The sequence below is a fragment of the Apis laboriosa genome, unplaced genomic scaffold, assembly GCF_014066325.1.
Source record: "Apis laboriosa isolate Shangri-la unplaced genomic scaffold, ASM1406632v1 scaffold40_cov151, whole genome shotgun sequence".
NCBI classification, from domain to species: domain Eukaryota; kingdom Metazoa; phylum Arthropoda; class Insecta; order Hymenoptera; family Apidae; genus Apis; species Apis laboriosa.
Window position 1 is genome coordinate 4,499,396 of NW_025223180.1, and position 23,569 is coordinate 4,522,964.

At 39.0% G+C, this 23,569-nt stretch overlaps 2 protein-coding genes and 1 long non-coding RNA gene across 6 annotated transcripts in view; 2 read left to right on the forward strand and 1 right to left on the reverse strand.

Annotated features, from left to right (window-relative positions):
- Positions 1-23,569, reverse strand: part of LOC122715928 — a 90,816-nt gene that overhangs the window by 44,365 nt on the left and 22,882 nt on the right. The gene's annotated exons all lie outside the window — the stretch shown is intronic.
- On the forward strand, positions 642-5,514 carry LOC122715926 (DNA damage-regulated autophagy modulator protein 1-like). 4 transcript variants are annotated; one of them, XM_043938523.1, is made up of 7 exons: positions 642-1,356; positions 2,045-2,400; positions 3,068-3,189; positions 3,610-3,836; positions 4,294-4,436; positions 4,549-4,700; positions 5,187-5,431. In XM_043938523.1, the coding sequence occupies exons 2-7, from the start codon at positions 2,315-2,317 to the stop codon at positions 5,279-5,281; spliced, it is 825 nt and encodes a 274-aa protein (XP_043794458.1). In that variant the 5' UTR covers positions 642-1,356; positions 2,045-2,314; the 3' UTR covers positions 5,282-5,431. The 4 variants fall into 4 exon arrangements, with proteins under 4 accessions (XP_043794458.1, XP_043794459.1, XP_043794455.1 ...); XM_043938524.1 differs by having other exon boundaries at positions 928-1,356; positions 4,294-4,432; positions 5,187-5,334; XM_043938520.1 differs by having other exon boundaries at positions 932-1,356; positions 5,183-5,514.
- Positions 5,378-9,890, forward strand: LOC122715924 (DNA ligase 1-like). Its single transcript, XM_043938518.1, has one exon. The coding sequence runs from the start codon at positions 5,516-5,518 to the stop codon at positions 7,700-7,702; it is 2,187 nt and encodes a 728-aa protein (XP_043794453.1). The 5' UTR covers positions 5,378-5,515; the 3' UTR covers positions 7,703-9,890.

A 23,569-nucleotide genomic window follows, 5' to 3' on the forward strand; every position in this document is an offset into this window, starting at 1 on the left:
GGATCGTGATTTATCTTCTTTAGCGCTCGATCGAAGCTCCTTTGAAAAATGCAAGAACGTTGCCACAAATCTTAAGAGGCCCTTGGATTAACGAGAAATTTTTTTACTAATAATACGTATTTTGTATCGATCTGATTAGACTTAATTTTCTTTCGAACGTGCAATCATCAATATTGGATGCTGAACAAGTGCTATTATTACTTGCGTCAACGACAAAGAAAACATCTTGAAAACATCGAGATAGATTTGTCTCAAAATAAATAAATAAAATTTCGCAATTTTAAACCGAAATTTATTACAATAACGTGAACAAATTCGCACGATTCAGAGGTTTGTAGTAACTCCTTCACGAAATATTCGCTAAATCTGCAACTACGTATATATTTGTCTAATCTGGGATCCTCTTCTCTGAAGTATGCAAAGATATCTAATTGCACTCTTGACGTTGTCGATATTATCGAATCGATAGTTGCGATTTTCTAACCGAATTTAAAAATCTTCTTCTAACCAAACTAACGTAATGAAACTAACGAGAAATCAAACATTCATCGTGTTCTCGTTCGTATTCCACGGGGAGGAAAAAAAATGTTAGCTAAAAACTAACTTAAAAGTAACTCGAGTAAAATTCGTTAAAAAAAAAGAAAAAAGAAAGAAAGCTTTCTTCAAGCGTTTAACATCAAGGGAGAAAACGAAGCGTACAAATAAATACTATTTAATTTCAACACTGTGTTTCCGGTATTCCGAGTTGAAAGAAAATTACGAGAAACCGAAAAGGAAGAAGCGTGAACACATGCGATAGAAGAAATTGATCATGCACGGTCGTAAAGCGGAACACCGATTATCTGAACAAGGTGCGGTAATCCGGTATCGATAACTGTGTACACGTATATACGTATATTATCGAAACACGTTCGCGGATAGTATCGGCATAAACGTTCGTTGGAGAACGTGTGGCAGGAACGACGTCCGCGTCAGTCTCGTGGCGCAGCTGCTGAGAGCGCCGTTGGCACAACATCGATCGCGCACAGTCGGCCATAACCTCTGTAACTCGGTTCGTTCTTCACCCTGGCCTCGCGGACCGAAGCACGAAAATTGCGCAGGAACAAACAAAATCGCGATGGAACGAAGCTAGGTGGGATTTCGTGGATCGTTGGTCGAATATCATCGAGAGGAGAGGAAGTGTGGAAACGGTGTGATTTGGGCTTGGCGTTGTCCACGATAGAAGAAGACGTTCAATCGTTGTGCAACACCCTTTCCAAACGGTGTCCAGTTTCGGTGGAAACGCGTCGACGCCTCGACCTCGTCGACGACGATTCGTCGAGCGTTGACGAGACGGCGAGAAATAAAACGTCGAAGGTACAAACAATTTCTTTCATTTTATCGGATCGATTCTCCTCGGTTTTTCCAACCGCTTTGCCGTTGCCAAGTACGCAGTAGTAGGGCTTCCAGGCTTGCAGTTCGCTGCAAGGGTCCCCCTTTCCTTTGTCCCTAGACAACGCCCGCGTGAGAATGTTCGCACGCTTTATACGCGTCACTTCTCGCGAAAACGTTTCGAGACGTGTCACTCGTTGCCGTGGACGAATATTCACGGTGACGTGTGCCGCTTGCCGCAGTTTTCCTGCTCGGGTATCGCGTACGATATTTATGGCGCGCAGCTTGCTTCGATTAAATTCCGTTTCGCGTCAACCGTTTCTCATTAAAAAGGAATTTTTGCATTATTAAAAAGAAATATCGTCGCAAGTGTTAGTTTATATTATCGCGAATACGTCGATATTCGAATTTCGAATTGATTAATTTCTTAATTTCTTCTTTTCCTCTTTTATAAATTTCTAATTTTCTAAAACAGTATACGTATATATACGTGTATTATACAACAATGTACATACACGTATATATGATTTATGAAAATCGAGATTATTTGTAACATATTATCTCGAATCGAATAATAGCTGAATCATGCTGATAGATGTAGAAACGATGAAAGATAGCGGAATACATTTGATCCTGTCCAACCACGTGATTCATGATTGTTGTTTCTTTAAAGGTAGTAAATCGAAGAGGGACGTTGATGGGAGTCGAACTGCAGTGCGGTTGCGGCTTGGATGCATCGTAGCGGGTGATTCCCCTGGGAAGGAAGTGGAATAAGAGGTCCAGCCTCTTGGAACAGACGAGCATGAGTGCTCGTGGCTCGTGGACGCGTGCAACGACGCGTGTTTCTTCTCGATAGCGGCGTCTGCACGCCGCGGACGTCGTCGTCTGACGTCATTAGTTCCGGCGGGAAAACCGACAATAATTAAAAACGCACATTGGAAACATGGTGGACAAGGAAGACGTGCTCGTCAACCTCCATTATCTACCGATCTTCCTCTTCGTTTCATTGCCTTCCGTCTTTATTTTGACGTAAGCGAAATTTTTCCGCGACACACACGCATACACGTTTAATTAGAAAGCAGTATTTTTTTGGTTTAGTTGTTTCGCTAAGGAAAAGAATTTTGTTTGCACGCGATTAGTTGCAACGTTTAAAATTAAATTCGATATTCGAAAGTGCTTTCTTCCTTTGATGTCAAAGAATTTAAAAGTGTTGCGATTGTATGCAAAGTAAATATCTTTCTTAATTTGCATTGCAAATTGCATCTAATTTGCATAATAAACCGCGAATGGTTTCATATTTTAATGCAGGATGAGAATATCCGTAAGGACGATGTTTAACAAAAAATGTTCACATTCATAAAAATATATTTATATCAAAAACATGACAGACAAACTCGTCAAACTGTTAAAATTGATGGTTTAATAAGCTAAAAATATAATTTATATGCGTATATGTTTGATCGTCGTAATATAAAGCAGATAAAATATTGAATTAGCATCTGCTAATCCTCCAAGTAAATTTACATATATTCTTTTGAATATGCAAACAGATTTCTTGCATTCATAACTTAAGCTTACCAGTCCTTTCCTCTTTATTGCATTTCGCTTTTAAGTACAATAAACGTCATCCATTTTCCATTATACTTATTGCAAATATATATATATATATACGTGTACATTCATTCTCGTTTTCCAGTTATATAATAGCAGTTATGTTGGGCCACGTGGAAGCCGGGTTTCCTTACATCTCGGATACAGCCACTTATGCACCAGAAAGCTGTATATTCTCCCAATTTATCAACATGTTCGCGATGCTCAGTGAGTGCATTAAAAAAAAAAAAAAAAAAAAGTATACATATAAAATTTTCTATTATTCTCAGAGATTGACATTTCGCACGTAGTACAGTGACCTCGATTTACGTTCTACTGGAAATAAGCGAGAGTTTCATCGGGCAAAAATAGCAGCATTTGCTTTCGAGGAAGAACGACGCGCTTGTAAATTTGTTTTTCTGGATTTAAAGAAGAGGATTAAAAACATTATTCAAATATTGCGCAAACATCGAAAACTGTTTCGAATCGATATTTTTGCTTGATATATAAATATATTTATAAAGATAATTTTAATCGATCTTATTGATAAGATATAATCGTACAATCACTGAGATGAGATGAAAATAATTTTAATAATAATAAAATTTACGCTTCAATTGATAATCGTTCAATTCTGTTTTGTTCCAGTGTCGTTCGTAGTCTATATAAGGTATTCCCAAGTGAAAGAATGTTCGAGCACTTTTAGATTGCAAACCTCCCTACCGAAATGGAATCACTGGGCTTTAATTTTTGGCCTATTATCGACCTTTGGCCTATCGGTCGTAGCGAATTTTCAAGAGACCTCCGTTCTCGTCGTACACTTTATTGGCGCTCTGCTCTGCTTCGGTGGTGGTACCGCATATTTTTGGACACAGGTAAATGTTACTTTCATAAAAAAAAAAAAAGAAAAGAAAACTATACGAGATCGAAAATGAAACGAGTACATCTTTAAAACATACGTGCTTACTTAATTCCTCTAAAAATTCAATAAGTTTAAATTTCACGTAACTCTAGTTCCACGTAACTCGGCTTTCTAAAAACTTTCGATTTTCTTTTTTTTTTTTAGAAATCTCTCACTTTCAAAAGAAAAAAAAAAAAAGAAAAGAATTCACTCAAGTTCTTCGTGCTACGAAAGAAAGAAAGAAAGAGAGAGACACCAGGGAGTTAAAAATTAGTCGATCGATTGCGAAATGAAATGTCGCGTAATTGTAACAGAAAACCGATAATTGTGACTTGCGTAATTTCCTGGAAATTTGGTTTATATCGTCCCTCGTTGCCCCCTCGTTGTTTCTTATTAGCGTTGTTCTAATTGGACGCGCGCTTCATTTCCAGGCTGTGTGCACGTTCTACCTTCATCCGCTCGGATGTTCGTTGAGACTCGCTCACATACGAACGGCATTGTCAACCTTTTGCACCGTTTGTTTCGTCGTAACTCTGATCACCGGTGTGCTGGCACGCTTGGCTTACAAGGGTTGGTTCGTTGCGTTTCCTCTTTCCTTCCACCCTTCGCGTCCCCCCTTTCCCCCACTCGCGTCGTCTTCAATTAGTCTCGCATCTTGATGTTCGTTTCGATGTTTCGTTTCGCAGGCACGAATCCTCGAAAATGGTACAGGGAGGACGGCGGATGGGAGCTCCACGTGGCCAGCACGATCACGGAATGGCTGTGCGCTGGTGCATTCGCCGTGTACATTTTGACCTTCTCCGAGGAATTTCGCGATGTCAAAGTTATCCATCCGAAGGTATATGATCGACAAAGATGATCAGAACGAGTTATTATATAACTCGTAATAAATTTAACGTAAATGATAAATGGAATGAAATATATCAAACTCGTATCGTATCCCGAAATAAAACTTTATTTAATATATATTCAGTTGCGGATGATGGGTCGTGAATATTTCCTATCCTACAGCGGGTGACGCGTACGGTCCAAGAAATATAAAGGGTGAAAAAGAGTCAATCAAGTAACCAACTTTTTTTCATTTGCATACCCGATTAATAAATTAAAATCCATCCGTCATTCGAAGACTCTTATCGAACACGTCGATCAAAAATTGCTAAGAAAATAATACAACAACTTCTCCTGGAAAATTTGCGTTCCAATAATTCTAAAATAAAGCGATCCCTTAGCGCTTAGAAATAAACGCGAATACTTAACAAATTAAATAAAATCGCGCGAGTCAGATTATTTTACATTCGAAACATCGATCTATTGATTCAGATAGTGTGCACCCTGAGCCGAACGAGACTGAGCAACGAGACGTTGAACGAGAGCCAGGATTCGATGGGTCAGAACGAAAGCGCAAGGACGATCACCTGATCGCTCATAGGCAGAGGCGCCGGTGGTTACGTCAACCTCCTCTCGCATTCACCAGTGAACACCCCGTGTCCCGGTTACAGGTACCGTGAATCCCGCGAACCCCTATTGGACGAGGCCGCGCCCCTGATCGCGACCACGCCACCAGCCGCCTGTGACGTCGAGGGAAGGACCGACGTCCTCTGCCCCGTACAGATACACGTGCACGACCCCTCGGCACGCGAGAGACGAAGACGGATGGACGAGGAGGACGAGACGGAGCGCGTCCGGAAATGGGTGGGGGGGAACGATCGGTCGAGGAATTGGATCGATCTGGACGAGAACGTGTTGGACGGTTACATACTGATAGACGACTCGTGCCTCGAGCCCGGCGTTATACCGGACGAAACCAAGGAGCTTCCGTATCCGGAGGGGGGCGTGGAGGTAGACGAGGAGAACGAGGAGGACGCGGATAGCCACGGCAAAGACGATTCCTCGATCTACAGCATCGCCAAGAGGGGGATCTCGAGGAGAGGGCCTCGAGAGGAGTTCGATCTAAGCTCGACCTATCCGCTCGCCAACAGCCACGGTAACGCTTACAAAGAGTCGAGCAGTCATACCAGGTACACCGAGTTGTACTCCGAGTTGGCGGTTAAGAATTACTTGGAGGGGAATCGGGAAGAGATGGGCAATTATTCCGTGGCCAACAGCCACGGCGATCACAGCGTGTCGTCGGAGAATAGGGAACGAAGTTTGAGGGAGAAGGCGGAGACCGATCAATCGGTTTGGGACACGAGGCAGCATACGAGTTACGAGGTGGCCAACAGTCATAGTAATTATAGAGTGTTCTACGACAGTCAGACGCAGCAGAGGGAATTGTTGAGGACGAGCGGTTGGTCGATAGAGTCTTGGAGGGAGCATTTGATGGCCAATAATTACGTGGTGGAGGAACGGAAGCAGAAATCGGAGAACGCGGGGCAACTCGTCCGCGACGACGAATCCACGAAAACTAGTCGGTCGGAGGCGAAAAGCGATCCTGGCTCCGAGCCGGCGTGCGACATCGAGCAATGCCTCGTCCAGATCGAGGAAAGCCTGTTGAACATCGAGCAGAATTTGCTTCACGTGCAGGACCTCGACATACCGGAATTGAGGAATCTTTTGTACAAAAGTCCAAGCATCGAAAAAAGTCTTTACGAGGTTCAAGACCTCCTCTACGCCGACGGTATTGTTCCTGTAATCAACAAGAGAAAATCTTCCACTCTTATATCCGAAGACGAGGAAGAGGACGAAGAGGAAGAAGAGGAAGAGGAGGAGGAGGAGGAAGAGGAGGAGGAAGAGGAGGAAGAGGAAGAAGAAGAGGAGGAGGAGGAGGAGGAGGAGGAGGAAGTTTGGGTAGGTCGTAACATAACTGTAAAAGACAACGACAACGAAGACGACGAAGCTGCTGCTGGCATCTTGGATGCCTCGAACGAAGAATCGTCCGACACCGCCAACATAGACGAGAACAATCGATCGGGATCGATGGACAATTGTTCGACCGCCGACTGTGTAAACGGCTCGACCATCTTCCACGAGGACGTGTCCGTCGATCCGAATTGCAACGAAAAAACCATGAACTTTATCCCGAACAGTTTAAACAAAACTTTGCCCAGAAGGATCATCCTGGACGGAGCCAAGGAGAATATCAGGCTTTGTTCCTCGGAGCCCGAGGAACGGTCGACGACCACGGTCGATTACAATTTGAACACAACCTGCGCCGAGAAGAAGTTGTTCTGTCGCGACAAGTGTCACAGCAGGACGAACTCGTTGGACGAAAATTGCACGTTCACGAATTTCGACTCGTTCGATAAACGGGAGACGGGGAAAAGCTCTTTGCAGAACTTGTTGTTCGAATCGACGAACGGGAATTTGTTCGACCATTCCGGGAAGGCAAGGTCGGAGGAAATGCTACGGACACCTCGGAACAGATGTTTCAACGCGAGTAGAAAAAAGTCGAACGAGAAGCGGGCGGTGGACGCGAAAACGGAGGATTTTCGTAGGAAGCTCGAACCAGTTTCCTCGAGTCGTCGTTTCGCGAACGCGTCGTCCGTGAACGTGAACGAGCAGAAGAGGGGGAAAATTTCGAAGGAATCGGCGAACGTGAACGCGCCACGCCCGATTCGTGAAAAATCACCGAACAGGACGAGGCGAGGCACGATCTCCGCGGACAAGGTGCAAGAGAAGGAAAAGGAGTCCGGGAAATGTGCGGACAACAAGAGGAAACGGAAGAAGATATCGAGCAGAAGTCAAAGTTCCTCGGAGAACGCGTTAGTGCCTAGCAAATTGATCTCTCTTTCACTGTCTCTTCTTCTCGCGGCTTTATTGCAAGCGGTCAGGTGTCTCACGGACCTCGTCGAGGACGCGTTCAGATCTGTCAACTGCGACAGAAGCGGCCTATTGCAATAACGCTGTTGCATCCGCGAACGGTTCTCGTCCGGCACGAGACCCATTCGTTCAGAACGTGGCAACATCCAACGAGATTATCGCGTATGAATGGTAACGTTAGATGGCACTAACCACATAAACATACACACACACACACACATTGTTACTATTATTTTTCGTCGCTGTACTCCCACTTCGTTTTCAAATACGTACTGTCTCCCGTCCAAGACCAGATTTCTGTCGAGGTGGCCGTAATTTCAACCAAAGATCGGTGTTTAGGTCATTTTATTGATCGGATGAGAAATTTCTGATCTAGAACTTCTCTTTCTTCTTCGAAAGTTAACGTTGCAATGATCGTCGGATCTGAGAATTTGGCAATCCGTAGATTAACCCAAGTTTTTTCTTTTCTTCACGCGTAAAATTGATTCATAACACGGCTTGCACTAACTTGTGGAATTTTTTTTCTTTTCTTTCCCCGAGCATAAAAATACGTACATTAATCGTGCGAATTAATAAAAGGAAAATACTTTGAAAAAATCATTCGGTAATATTATTGATAAATATGATTACGTGTTGGATTTACGTGACGCGGAAATTAATCACAGTCGAGGAAACATTAAAATAGACGACGTCGTTCCACATTATCGATCAACGCCATTACCGAGATAGACACGGTGAATAATCGGTGAAAAGGTATAATAATGCGCGTGATACTTTCAATTATCATAAGTATTTTTTAGTGAGTACCGAGTTTTCTAATTACCGACACGTAAAAAAACCAATTACCGCCCACGACTCTTTTTGCGCTCCGTCTTTTTTTTTAACCGAGATCACCTTTTCAGAAGGCGCCTAACGAAACTGGTCTTGGGGACCGCGAAACATGGGGGAAAACAAGTTCATCCTAATTCAAAAAACACTTCCGACCACCGAGGAACTTAATAATTTGCAACCGTAAACGTCCACAAGCTACAGCTGATGTCTGTGATAAACGCTATTGCTTACGTTCCACGATCACGTTTTTACACACGGTACGCTTACAATACCAACAATAACAAGTTTAATCGTAGGGGAGGAGTACACACACACACTCGTTAATTATACACACGCTCGTTTATAAGAGAGATCGTTTAACAGGGATCCGCAACGGTGACGGCGCGGAAACGAGACGTGAGATTTTTCCTTATAGTTTCCTTATTCTTTTTTTTTTTTTCTTCCATTCTTTAATTCATCGCCAAGAATTTATTTTATGTATATATATATATATAAATATAGAAAAGGTGCTACCGCGTGCAACCGTCGAGACGCGAATAGTTTGCGTGAAACGAAAGCGTGTCACGTGGATGGAACGAAATCGGAGAGAGAGAGAGAGAGAGAGAAAGATTTTTCACGAGCTTCCAAGAGAAGATGCTTTACGGATCGCTAGACGGGTATGTGCCAGAAACGACGATGACGTAGCGCGCGAAAACGATAGTGCACGATAATAATAAGAAAGAAGAAGTTTCGCGGATAAGTCTTATCGATTGAGCAAAGTACGGGCTAAGCATGTTACGGTATTTAGCACCGCGTACGTAACGTTCTAAAGTGCCTAAAAAAAAAAAAAAAAAAAAAAAAACTCGTATCGCGGATACGCGAGTTGCAATTACATATATTGTCTAATTGATTAAAACTTTCGATCTAACGATTTAACGCTACTTATATCTTACTCACTACTATCCCTATCGTAAGCCTGTTTTTTTTAAGGTGTAACACGTTGCTGGGAGGAAGGAGCCGGGAAAAAAGGAGGAAGATGAAAAAAAAAAAAATAAAGAAAAAAAATAAAAAAAAGAAAAGAAAGAGAAAAGATGAAAATAATAAAGAAAAGCGAAGCAAAAAAAAAAAAAAAAAACTGGCGAGAACGCTTAGAAACGCGTTTGGATGCGCTTCTCTGTGTGTGAATCACTTCATCCCTGCCCCCTCTCCCTTTCCCCGAGTTCTTATCCCTTCCTATCGTTCCACATGGCGAGAGGCGTTAAAGGTCGAAGTTTAGACCCAGGCAAAATTAATTTCTTCTACAGCGGAGAGTTTAATTAATAAGAAACTTTTTCAAGGAATTCGCGAATCTACTTTTCGAATATAGTTAAACCCTGTTCGGTGTATATTTGAAAATCGTCGAAAAGGGGATACATTTGGGAATACCAAAAACCGTTTCGTTTGTGCGTAGCCGCGCGCGCGCGCAAAAAAAAAAAGGAATTGTCCTTCCGAGGAAAGTGACGTGAAAGTTATTGATAAGTTATTAATAAATAATAATAAATTTATTAAATATTTTAATTTTTATTGGATTATGTAATATAGACTTTTTTTTTAAATATCAAAGTTAAAACGACCATTTAACGATGTATATATAATTTCAAAGGGATCAATCCCTTTCGTTCCCCACGATCGTTTATCATTTCTCCAATTAAAAATTTTTCCTACTACCCTCTCGTATAAACTTTAATCGCGATAATTTCCATTGTGTTTTAATCTCAAAGCGGCGGTATTATTTATAAGATCGACCTAATCTAACACCTTAAGCAGTTAAATCAAATTTTATATATAAAAATATATATATCTCATTAATCAAACTTTATAGAATACATATGAAATTATCGGAAAATTTGATCCTCGAATTTTTCTATTCTAATTCACAAATCTATACAACGCTTAGAAGGAAAATCTTAGAAGGATCCAGCGAAACATTTCGTCCCATCCGTCCACCACCCTGATCTCCACCGAGTGGACATCGTTTACTCCCGCGTCTTTTCACCTCCGCCAGAGAACCAACCCCCCTCTATTCGTCGGGATATCATCCCGAGAGCTGGCGCGAGTGCACACAGCCTCTCTGCCAATTCGCATCCACGACAAGGGACGCACGGGGCAAGAGCCGCGTATCGATCGCGAAACCGCTCATCTCGTTCGACAACGGGGGTCGAGGTTGTGGCAATCGAACTCCTACACCTACACCGAACACATTCCCCGCATAGCGCACATTCTCCTTCGCCCACCCTATTCCCCCCTCCCCCTGACGATCCACCGACCTCTCCCGTGGATTCCCTCTCCCTTGTCCTTCAGATCGTTAATTTCAATCAACATCCACCAACGATTACCGATATACACCCTCGGAACAAAGGATACCCTAAATACGTATGACGAGTGAAACGATCGATCCGACGCCTTCTCTTCGAAAACGCCGGGTTTCTAATCTCGATCCGACGAGACTCGATCAAATCCTCCAAGGGGAGAGGAGGAGACGCTTCCGAAATGTTTTCGGAAAAACATGGAAAACAGTTGGATAGTAATCGGATCACGTTCGGATTCGGATTCGGGCAAAGACGGGACGAGTTGATATTCATGCGGGCCACCTCTCGCGCTAGAATTTTCAATTAAGATCCGTAACTCGAGGAGTGGAACACTTGCGGAATACGTTAAAAAACTGGACAGAGAACAGAGGGGCAGAGGAAGGGACCGAGGAAGCGAGGCTTTCAATCGCTTTTTTCTTCTTCTCGATCGATTCCTCTTGAATATCGGATCTTGGATACCCTCTTGGAAATCCGTCCGTGACTCGATGACAGGCGCCAATTTAGCCGGGATATTTATCCGTGGTCGATGGGACAAGGACAAATAATATTCTTAGGACTCGCCTCCCCACGGAGTATCAATCGTTTAGGGGGATGTGTTTCGCGGATTCGTGATAGCGACGTAAAGGGAGCATTTATGGGGAGGGGAGAGGATTGGCTCTCGAGTAATGATGAAATATATAGCTTCGGTGGTAGAATCGAAGCTCCCGTTTGGGGATAAATCATGGGGATCGAAAATCGGTGGAAGAAGCGAGTAGTGTATACGTCCAAATGCCTGGCTTCCGGCCTTCCGTTCGCGGATTCGGGAAAACGCTGGTTGGATGCTTTCAGCATCTGATTCTCGGGATATTTTGGAAATTGTGATAAAAAGGAGAGAATGAATAAGGATTGACTGTCGTGAAAATGGAAAATGGGATGGAAGTGAAATTCGGATGGATCGTATGGATTATCGAGATATTCCTCAATTGTTGAATATTTTGAGAAGTTAGATATGAATATTGATGAAGGAGATGCAACGATATCGTTCGATTATTTAGAGATAGTTTAAAGTTGACTGTCGAACTGTTTCGAAAATTGTGAAAGATAATATGAATGTGTGATTGTGTATGCGTTAGTCGTACGTTTCGAGGTTATCGTTTGTATAATTTTTGCGTCTGAACCGAGATATGCTTTTTAAGTTGCCATCTCTTTATCGTCTGGCTTGGTACTTGATTGCGCCGATTCAACTTGGATTCGACTCGATAGCGGACAGAGAGGATGAAAGTTTGTGTCTACGTTTCGTCCATGCGAAACTGGAAGACATTGCACGATCGTTTATGCAAACAGCATTCCAGAGTTTGCAACTAGTTGCAGACTGTAAATGCTGGTTATGTAACGTTTTTTTCATTGATATTTTTTTATTTTTCTCTCTCTCTCTTTTTTCTTTTATTAGTTATTAGGAATTTTTTTAATAAGAGTTGTAATTTCTATATAATTGATTAAATGATTCAAGATGAACGAGCTTATCGCAAAAGTCATTAGAGAGCAACGTGTACATTAATCTCGTGTAAAGTGTATCTTGTTGTGTAACTGGAAATTTATTTAGTGTGTTAAGAATTATTCTATAAAGTGTTTAGAAAAAATTATATTTCCAACCAATTGATTTTCAATTTCAAATTATATTTCTACGTTGGAAAAATATAATTTTTATTCAAACATTATTACCCAACAGGTCTTTTTACCCCGTACTATATATGTTCAATTTTAAGTTAAACTCGATCCGAGAATTCGCCACCTCGAATCAAAGCGTATTTTATTCAATCATAATCTTTAGCTTTAGCGAGATTAGTTAACGCGAAGATTTCGTTATACGATGCAAAATATATCCCATTCCACTCGTGGTTTCAGCTCGCTATCGACAACACTCCATTTCGCATTCTATAAATTAAAAAATTAATTAAAGGAGAATCATAAACTATTTTTAATATGTTTGATATCGAAATTACGGTAAAAGGTGCGCGATTGTTGTTTTTTTTTTTTTTTTGATGAGGAAATAGATTCATGATTTATAATAGAAATGCAAATACAATACTCAGAATTGTAATATGATAAAAAGTGAATTTAAAATACGCAGAATTATAAAAACAGAAACGAAGATATGATTGATGCAAACCATATATTACGTAACAAGATAGCGAGCAGTATCGATATCTTTACATCCACAATTTAAAAATATTCTTCCTCCTAGGAAATGTTCTACTTTTTCCTGTTTCTTGGCTGATTTACGCGTTGATACTCTCTCAAGCTTAAAAATGTATCCCGGATGCGTAGTTTCAGGAATGTAAATATTCGAAAAAGGAAATTTCCTTTCTAAAATAAATTGCCTTTTAGTGTTGCATGAAACTTAAAAAAAACTTAAACCAGTAATTTTAGAAGGAAATAACCATTATGTTTAATATTCATGAGTGCGTCAAAAAGAAAATTCATTGAATCAAGTATTCTAATTATCGAAATAGAATTTTCTTAATATTCAAAATAGGCTTTTTTTCGTGACCTTATGTAGGTCTTTTTCAAGCCTACGTATCTCGGTAAAAAGATAGCAGTTTTCGTGGTTTTTTTTGATTAAAAAATTTTTCTTCTACGTGAAATTAAAAATTAATCTCTAGCTGGATCTTAACTTTAAATATTTCCTAGATCATTGGATAAACAAATAATTAACAAGAGATACTTCAGATATAATTCTTTATATGTGTCATTGAATCCAATTAACAGATTTATCTTCGATTGATAGCAAGTTATAAAAAATTTAATAGATTCGATTAATAAATTTCGAATAAAATGACGATTCACATTCTAAATGATAAAGTTTTGTTACAACACATTTAGAAATTTAAAAGAGTAATTCGAAGCAATTCTTTAACGATAGTGGTTGCAAAATTAAAACGAACATACGAGCAGTTCGTAACGCGTACAATATGCACAAACTCGATAGCAAACTAGTGTACTTATATATTCACAAGCGCAATAGTGTTTCGCAAGAATAGTTTTCAAAGTCCAATGGGACACATATCTGTGCAAAACGCGAAAATACATTTTCTCTCGATTCGAGATTGTAGAGGAACAATATTAAGATACAATCTTTTTCTCCTCTTTCGAAAATGTTATTTTCAAAAGATAGTGTTTCCTTCAGAATTATGGAAAAACGAATAAGTGGTCTAACTAAAAAAGGCTTACGCCTTCGTGAGGAAAACAAATTCAAAAAATTCAATCAAATGGTAGAATTCAATAAAATACATGACATTGTTGTACTAGAAGATTGTGAAATGAACAAGCGAATAAAATACCAAGAACTGAAATTGATGCATATATGGCGTGTATCGGTTTTTCATCGAGTTCTTTTAATTGTGTTTTTTTGCAATATTCATCAGAAAAAAACGTCTGCGTTATATTTTACTTTTTGCATTATTGAAAGTGGAAAGCGATGAATGATTTCTTTTAGAAAAATATAAGAAGAGGAAAAAATAAAAAAAATAAAAGAGGAACACGTGTATCAGGCTTTTCAAAGTCGATCAGCAAAATTGAAGTAGGGGGGAGAAGGAAAAAAAAAAAAAAAAAAATGTATGAATGAGACACTTTGATGTTTCGCATGGTTGCTGTTTAACGGAGTAATTGAGATGGTGCTTTCTTTTTTTTATGTTTTTTAAAGAATCTCGCTACACGTGCAAATATTTGCTCGTTTAACAGAAAACATCTTTGGCAACAAATTCAGAATCATGCTAGAATTAGTTGGCGAAAATTGGCGAGAGAGCAATTTTTGAAGCATCGATGTACCATTATCTATTCTGAATCGAACGTGCGAAAAAGGAAAAAGCAAAGCTGTTGTAATCTCCGAAATTGTATTCTCCGTGAATATTAATTTTGCAATCCTTTTGAAGTAATTAATTATAAAAGAAAATCTAAATAGATCGTTAAATTTGTGAAGGAAATGAAAATTTTAATAAGCATAGGTTTCTCGCATTCGAGCTTAGATATATAAAACTTGGAATCCCGTTTTCATTAATGATTCACAAAGACAAAATGAGAGAATCTTTAAGAGAAGAACAATTTACAACCTCTCTACCTTGATATCACAGATAGAGAAAGACGTTTGTGATCAAAGTCGGCCTGCCTTTCATTCCCCGTTGTTTGTATCATTTACAGAAGGAATTTAAAGAAGGAAGAACTGTGTTCATCAAAGCCTTTCACGGATCACGTCTTTAAGCTAAAAAAGAATTACCAGAAGTGAGACTCGAGTTGTATAATGCAGAAATCGGATACCAAATGAAAGATATTATCTTTCAAAGATCTTTTTAATAGAAGAAACAAACTACACATTAAATAATATCCAACGCGACAAAATTCAGTGGAGTATGGAATTACAGAATATCATACAAGAAGTTATATATATTACATATTCACAAAAGCGGTTAGAACACAATGAGCGTCTTAATGGAGCAATTTAATGGAACAAAGTATAATAATACTCTAGAGAATAAAAATTCAAGAAAAATAAATTAGGAGTCAAAGAGTTGAAATAAGTGGAGGAATAGGTAAAATTAAAGAATACGATAAATTATAAAATGATTTCTCATTTCCTTAGAATTTTCAAAGTGAATACCAATTGATAGAATTATGAATATAACATATGAAATTCGTACAAGAAAATCACGAATAATAATATTCTTATTATTCAACTAATATATAAAGAATATGCTAAATCTTACACTCGCGACAATAGATCAATACATATTCGCAGAAAGTCACGAACGAAACTTCGATTTTCTTAAAAAAAATATTAAAAAAATAGAGAGAGAGAATCATACCATAAAAATCTATTTTCATCCTGATATCTCGATCAATTGTCGAGATATAAGGATTCAAAGATCTTATGACGCTTGACATAGGCAAAGATTATGAATGGGCAATCGAGTGACCTACATTTTTTCCTGGAAACGCGTACTACGTCCTTCCGAGAATCGCGTCTTATGTTTTTCTAGGAATCCGTCGCGTGTCTGGAGTTTGGGATAGGTCAGTGAGACGAGGTGCGAGCGAGAGGCCCGAGTAAGAAGCAAGAACGATGATGACGATTAAAAATTATCTTTTTCTTACACGATGATATCTCGGGGATCGAAAGTGATATCGAGATAATTCAAAAAGCGTTTTAAAGGGTAAGGATTCGCGCTTCTAACGATCGCTCATTTGTCGATCGAAAGTCGTTATCTTCGAAGTTATAGCGATTCAAAATTTTTTCTAATTTTTAATCTTTCTAATCGCGGTTTAAGGTAAATTATATAATAGATGTATTTATTTGTGAAAAAAATATCGAATATAAGAAGATTAGATTAAAAATTCTTTTGAGATCTTTAATCGATCGGTTCAGATTTAATTATATTGATTAATTACACGGTTTTTACGTAATTTTTGAAACGAATTTGATTTATATATTAAATGAAAAATATATATTTGAGAATGCACGATCTATTCATGACTTATAATAAGAATCAAATATAGTATCATAAAAAAATTTTTTAATCAATGCAATTCTCAACGAAGAGAGAAAATTTAATAATAGTATTATCGAATTAAAACTTTGAAACAAAATTTCACGTAAATCAATCTAATATCCTTCGTTTTCCTTCCCTCACCTCGCGTCTAAAGTTTAATTTTCCACCTTATTCAATATCCCTTTCGTTAAAAATTTTTCCTGCTTTTCCAACGTATCCGCTCTAATTTCGTGTTACCATTTGCCTTTAGGATTCTCGTCTCGTTGTTGTGCCCATGACGCATACAAACGGGTGAAATAACGAGCATAGCCGCGACAACCAACCGAAATATTTTGCAAAGGGGGGGGAGAATGCGAGTGTGTCCGGCCATTGCATGTATCCGAGAATACTTTGTTGCAACTGTTCCGTGCATGCATGCATCCAACGTGCATCGGTATGCTGGAAATCTCGCAGAATTAAAGCTACGCTGACAAACTCGAGTTATTCTCTTCGATGAATGGTCGTTCCCCATAATGTTCAAAGCATTATCACGTTTAATCGTCTTCAACAACGTTGAGTTTCTTTTCTTTTTTTTTCTTTCTCTCGTTTCTTCGCGTGTTCAAAATTCTTCGAATCGGTGACGCTGTCTTAACTTTCTCTTAGTAGTTTTGTCGCTTGCAGAACTTTTACATTGGATATATTACTTTTTATACAAACGCAAATGCGATTTTTCTTTCTTAAACTTGTCAACAAATCATAGAAAAAATACAAATGATGATTTGTATCGCTTTTACGCGTCGTTATTACATCGATCGATTATTCATGGCTTATCACGCGTATCTACATTAGAACACCAGATGTAGCCGCTATAAATATCGAAATTAGATTCCGTTAGAATCGTTTCAAAGTGCCATTATCCGATGGCCATTCTACCACAGTTTCCTAAAATCGCCTTATCGAGATACATTATTCATGATTTTCTGAAATTTGCAATTCATTATCTCATTACTCCTAATCATCCAACCAACAGTAAAGTAAACCAACATTGCAAAAGCCTGGGAATAAAAAGGTATCGAAAGCTTTCAGTTTCTTTCTCTTTTTCTTCTTTTTCTTTCCCTCCCCCTCCCTCCCTCCCTCCCTCTCTTTTTCGCTCATTTTGAGATTCTCATTTACGTGGGCAGCTTTTCTTTTACCATAGAAAAAGTGTCATTTCAACGCCGCTCTGGCTAATGACAAAAGAAAAAAAAAAACGGACGAAAAGTTCTCGTTAACGACCGAAAGAACGAAATCGATACACGCTTCTTCCGCCGACATCTCTATCTCGATGGATAACTCTTATCACAAACGAAAAGAAAAAGGAGGAGGAAGGGGATAGAGGCGAAAAAAATCGCGAGTTGTAAGGGAAGAGTTGTAATATGTAATACGAGACTTTAATTTAAATGATCGCGATAAAGCCATGAATACCTTATTTCTTCCCGATACCACTTTCCATCGATTTTCCCTCCGACTATTTTCAGCCCTCGTTTTTCCCTCGACCAATGCATTTCTGCGTTAAAATATGCGCATCCATTGAGGGAAGACTAATTTAAAAATGACCGACAAGAAAAGAGCCTCGAAACCTTTTGAATAATGACCCAGTCTCTTTTCACGTGACGCGGTATCGTTTCGATGGGCGTATTGTGACAGAAACCATCAAGCCGAGCCATATATCGTGCGCACGCCGTACAAAGGGAAATTGGATTTTAAAAACTAAAACTGTCGGGATAAAGGATTTTAAGTGTTATTAGGATCGATGAAAATTGAACGGTTCGATGGAACGAGCAATCATACGTTAATGAAAACTTTGGGGGGGAAAAAGCTGTATATAAACGAGGTACGTAAAATATGGAAAAAACTTTTTACGAAAATTTGTTTTCGTTCGTTTATTTTTCTGCGGCATTTTTGTATTGTAGATACCGAAGAAAAAAAAAAAAAAAACATTTTCTATATTTTCTCACTTCGATCGATTAAATTGTACATCTCGCCAATTGACACTCGACTCAATTTATGCAGATATTAAATTTTCAATTTCTGCACCAGTGGGAAAATCGAATGGATTGAAAAATTGAATTTTATTCTTGCAGTTAAGTGAAAAATCAATTTTATAAAAAAAAAAAAAAAAAAAGAAAGAAAAACAAAGCTGACTTATTTATCGAACGTTTAATAGAAACTTTTTCCAATCTTCTTTTCATACAAGATATTTACGACGCGCGATGCGAATAGAATTCTATTTATTTATTTAATCGAACGACGAGTCTATCCCTCTCAAAAGGATCGAAATCTCCTGCATTCGTATATAAAATACCTTCGACAAAGGCTTTAAAGAAGATTATATTTCTTATCGATAATGAAACGGAATCGTTTCCATTCTTGAAAAAAAAAGAAAAAAAATAAATAAAAGCGATATAGAGGGAGGCAAAGAGTGAGATATATTTTTTCCAATACGTAGAACACGCACGATATATCCGAAGCGAGATGCTCGATAAGCGGTTCGATCCTTTCGTCGCGGCCAAGAATGTTTTCGAGTTGCTAAAGCTGCGAATAATTGTTCGATGCCTTTTATCAGACATCTTTGCACAATGCCATTGGAATTGTTGCTCGAAAGTGTTTGTAATTCTGTGAAATTACCTCAAGAACGGGACTGTTCTGTATATTGTACATTGTTCGTTCTCATGATTTCCCAACAATATCGATGCGTGAATGTTCCAATGTACGAATGTATATCGTCACATATGACAGCCATATGTCGTCTAACTGATAATTTTTATGCAGCTGTTAGAGTAAGTTATTTATAGATTACTAGTATGTTACAATTTACGTAGAATTGATTTTTAGATTCATTTACACTTGATTAAATAAAATTGTTTGTTTGTACTCTGTTGTAATTATTATTTTTTTCTCTTTCTATATAGAAAATATAACAATAATCTTTATAATTGCACGTGTATTATATAGTCTCGTGTATAACATTTCGTGCAATAAATTTATAATAAAACGAACATTGTAAACGAAATAAATTATCATTATTATTATTTAATTATGCGCGTAATAAGAGGAAAGCGTGCAATATTCCCGTAACTAGAGTAATAATAATATTAATAAGAGAAATAATAATAAATTTAAAAAAGGAGGAAGGCAAACATTTTATACATTTTATAAGCTCGTAATAAAATTTCATTAAAAAAAGGAAAAAAATAAATAAATAAAAATTCTTAATAATATAACAGAATTAATATATAAGTGGGTCAGTGGACAAACAACTAATTATATACAAGATATTAGCAAGACTGGGTGACCAGTTAATTCGTCTTCTCTGGTTAAGAGGTTGACCTCTTGCGGTTCTATATCAAAGTACACTCAATATCCTGTGTCATTCGATTCCCTTCATCCTTGATATATAAAACATAATCTTTCCCGTCAACGTTAAATTTAATACATTAACGTTATTAAGAGAAATATCAATTAACGATCAAAATGATGTAATTGTTTAAATTAAATCCATTGAACGACCCGATATCGAGATCTTTTGAAATAAGACGAGATCGACCGTTGCCCATCTCGAAAAAGGGATAATAATTAAAAAAGTTTGAATTGCAATCAGCACAGATTACGATCCTTTACGAGACCCATAATAACCAGTTACCCGCAGACCTTTTAAGCCTCGATCCTTCTTCAGGGACGGTAAGAAGCCATCCAACGACGAGAACCCTCGCAGCATCCTTTCAAAGAGCCGCTCGAGTGTTTACGACGCATATTTTCGAGCCTGCTTTATGCCCCGGCACGAAGCGCAGCTAAAATCGTTCTTCAAGCTGACGTTCCCTCAACGACGTCCATGAAATTTCTGCCCTCCTATCCTGAATCGAAACTTCAACAATGGTGAAAAACTGGCCGACGAAGGCGAGTCCTTTCACGGGTTTACGAGGAGTGAGGGAAATCCAGGGAAAATCGACGTTAAAATTGGAAATTGTTCCCGTGCACGTGAAAGAAAACGGAAAGAAAAAAGTGGAAAGGTGTCGAAAAAAACAAGGCGAGCAAGTCTCGCGAGAATGACTTATAAATAACATAGTTGCAAAGGGAAAAGGTGTACACCCGCGATATTTTTATTCGATTAAACGAAAAAGAAAGTTTACAGAAGCTAATAAAAATAATAAAAGCTATAAATAATAATAAAATAATAATAAAAGCTAAGTAAATATTGCGAAAGAAGGATCCTAACGTTATTTGTATTTCGACCGACGTTTTTAACTTATTGAAAATACCTGAACACACGACGAAACTATGAAATGAAACGTTTTCATTTATTTATAGCGAGATTATTTAACTTTATCTCGATTCGTTTTTTCAATTTACTATTATATTATTTTGTATATAGAGAGTACGTAATAAAATATATCCAAATTGGGAAAAGCTTTTAAAGAACGTCGAATGACGTTAAACCCGTAAAAGGCTTAAGAAACTCTTCTAAAATTAGTTTTCAAGGTTTTCCAATCTAATTACATAGCGCGAAGGTTAATGAAGAGACACGCGAGACATCTCTTCGAAAACACGATACGAACGGCGTTGCGTCGCGAGATATCTCGTCCAGACTTTAATTACAATAATAGAACAGGACCGTTTCTATTACGCTTAAACTTCCGCCCCTTAATTGCATGCCACCTGGCCCCTTCCTCGAGAAACCGAGCCGATTAAACTCAAGGGAAGAGAAACAGGAAATCGCGACGAGATGTCGAATTAAAAAACGAGGATGTCACGCGGAAGAGGGGGTGAGCTCGAGTTTCAAGGGGAGTATCGGCGATAATCTAGAAGAGAGAACGCGTTCATCTCGAAGCTTTCGTCTCTCTCTCTCTCTCTCTCTCTCTCTCTCTCTCTCTCTCTCTGGGAAACGGATGATAATGGAGGCCGAGGGAGAGGATAGCGGAAAAGGAGGACGAGGAACGCCGGAAGCGACGAAATCGTTGGCATCGGCGCGCGATGGAGGATGGAGGACAGCCATCGGAAGAGTAAAGAAACTCTCGAAGAATGCGTGGAACTCGTCCTCCCGGCTCTGTCGTCCTCGAGTATGCCGCGCGTTCCCAGATAATCCGTACGTTTACGTTCCTTAAAACACGTCACCTTGCTCCGGCAATTAGCACGAGGCGTGCACAAATGGTTTAACCCTTGCTAAACCTGCCCGAATGACGTGGAACGCCAAAGTTCAAGGATATCGAGTACGGAGGCAGCAATATATATATATTGTTCAGAACAGAGTTGTGAGAGATAATGAACGAAACGTGGAAATCAACGGGTATCGTGGAATGGCGTGTGTAACGATATATCACATGTATGGATGCACGCTCGCTTCCGTGGTTTGATTCGTTCGATATCGGGGAACGGTTTATCGGGATGATAATTAATAACGTAAAAGGAAGGACGTGTTTTCTCGGCTGCGATAATTGGAGAGAGGAATTTATTAAAGTCGATTATTAAATTAAACGAAATGATAAGGACTCGAGTGACCTAATTCTGGTCATTTGTGTGGGAGAAATATCTTGAAATATCTCGATGCACAGCTGCGATAGACGACCATCAAATTTCGAAGGATCTTCAAGCATAATAATAGGAGAAGGAAATTCTCCTGCAGACTTCGAAGCGAAAATTCACCTTTAAAGAAAATCGTGGAAATCATAATCAATAATTTCCTATAATAACTCGTAAAACTATAGTGCGAATCAACCGCAATGCGTGATCAAAATTATCGAAAATCCCCTTCAACTCCTATTAGGGATTCCCGAACGAAGAAAATTAAAAACGAAGAAATCCACGTTACACTTGACTAATGAATCACGAAACCCTTTGTCACAAGGATATTCTCGGATAGTGATTTTCGCCTCTACCTCGATCGCGCCGCTCGTTAACTCGTTTCCAAATCTATCGATCCGTAAAAATGGGAGCCCCTGCTTTGAGACCTTCTGTCGCGCATCCATTCATCTCCTATCCTCTGTTGGGCGGAAGCGCGGCCGATGCGCGAGAGGGATGCCTGCAGGTGGTCGTGTTCACCCATGTAAAATGTAAAGAAAGCCGCCTTTTGCATTATTTCACGTAACACTTGCTCCAGGCTTCGTGCCACGAAAACCAGGTTTCTCGTCCCCTTTCTTCTCTCCCTCCCTCTCCGTCTTCCCCTCTTCTCCTCTCTTTCTCTCGTGGCAAGGTGAACAACGAAGATATATTTATTGCAACGTGACTTCACCCTGACAAATCCAGTTTGCTGTCCACATACCAAATTGGACCACTGTCCGCGAAACGTACCGAGAAATTTCGTAGTCAACCGGTAAACACGGAACGGGGATGGACAAATAAAAGGAGAGGTGCGTCTAATTTGCATCGTACTCTTGCACGTGACGCAGGTATGTTAAAACGATGAATCAAGGAATAATTGTCAAACGTGTCCTCATCGATTGAAACGAGAAATTGAGATCAAAGTTTTGCATCCTTTCTATCTTTTTCTCCATAAATTTGACTCGCTCGATAATTTAATTTTTTTATTAAATTATTTACGATCGCGGATTCGTACGGAAGAATTTTAAATTTCGTACAAATGCGAGAGATTTACAGTTTATTTAATAATTGAACTACTATATCGCTTATCTGTATACTCTAAAAAATCAGATGGTATTAATTAATTATCAATATCAAATATTCAATAAGGAAATATTATTCTTATTTATCTATCTCATTAAAATCGACTCGAATTCGAAGCCGACTATCGACAAGCGGTTGGTATTCCAAATTAAACATCGTTAAACATCGGTGAAGTTTGAACAGAGGAGTGGGTGTTTCACCATTGTTTCACGAGGAGTTCTAATTAATTCCTACGCCTTCGATTTCCCCGAGTGAAGAGAACTGTGTTTCGAATCCAACAACCCAACAACACCATCCTTAACTATCTTCCGGTCGACCAACTGTCGTGAACTGCGGCCAGTCGACTCAACAGTTACTCCTTTCCCCAAAATCGTGTCCAATGATTATTTCGGCCGTTTCCCTCTTCCGGTTCCATGTAATTTCACACGCAACACGTCGTCGTAAATCACTGGTGGGAAATAAACCGTCAACGAGAAATTGGAAACATCTCCACGGTTACACAAGAGTGGAGAAAAATAATTCTACGAAGGATGGAATAAACTTTTCGAAGGAGATTGGAGAATCGAAGAAGTAGAAAATAAATCTTATTAATAAATATAGGATATTGAAAAAGAGGTTGTTACGAGTAAAGATAG

What these genes read in the sequence shown, in the direction of transcription:
- LOC122715926 (XM_043938520.1), top strand. Translation starts at nt 2,315, where the DNA reads ATGGTGGACAAGGAAGACGTGCTCGTCAACCTCCATTATCTACCGATC. An exon ending in CCGCATATTTTTGGACACAG is followed by an intron (nt 3,837 to 4,293) that starts GTAAATGTTACT and finishes CTTCATTTCCAG; the next exon opens with GCTGTGTGCACGTTCTACCT. An exon ending in TCAAAGTTATCCATCCGAAG is followed by an intron (nt 4,701 to 5,182) that starts GTATATGATCGA and finishes CTATTGATTCAG; the next exon opens with ATAGTGTGCACCCTGAGCCG.
- LOC122715924 (XM_043938518.1), top strand. Translation starts at nt 5,516, where the DNA reads ATGGACGAGGAGGACGAGACGGAGCGCGTCCGGAAATGGGTGGGGGGG.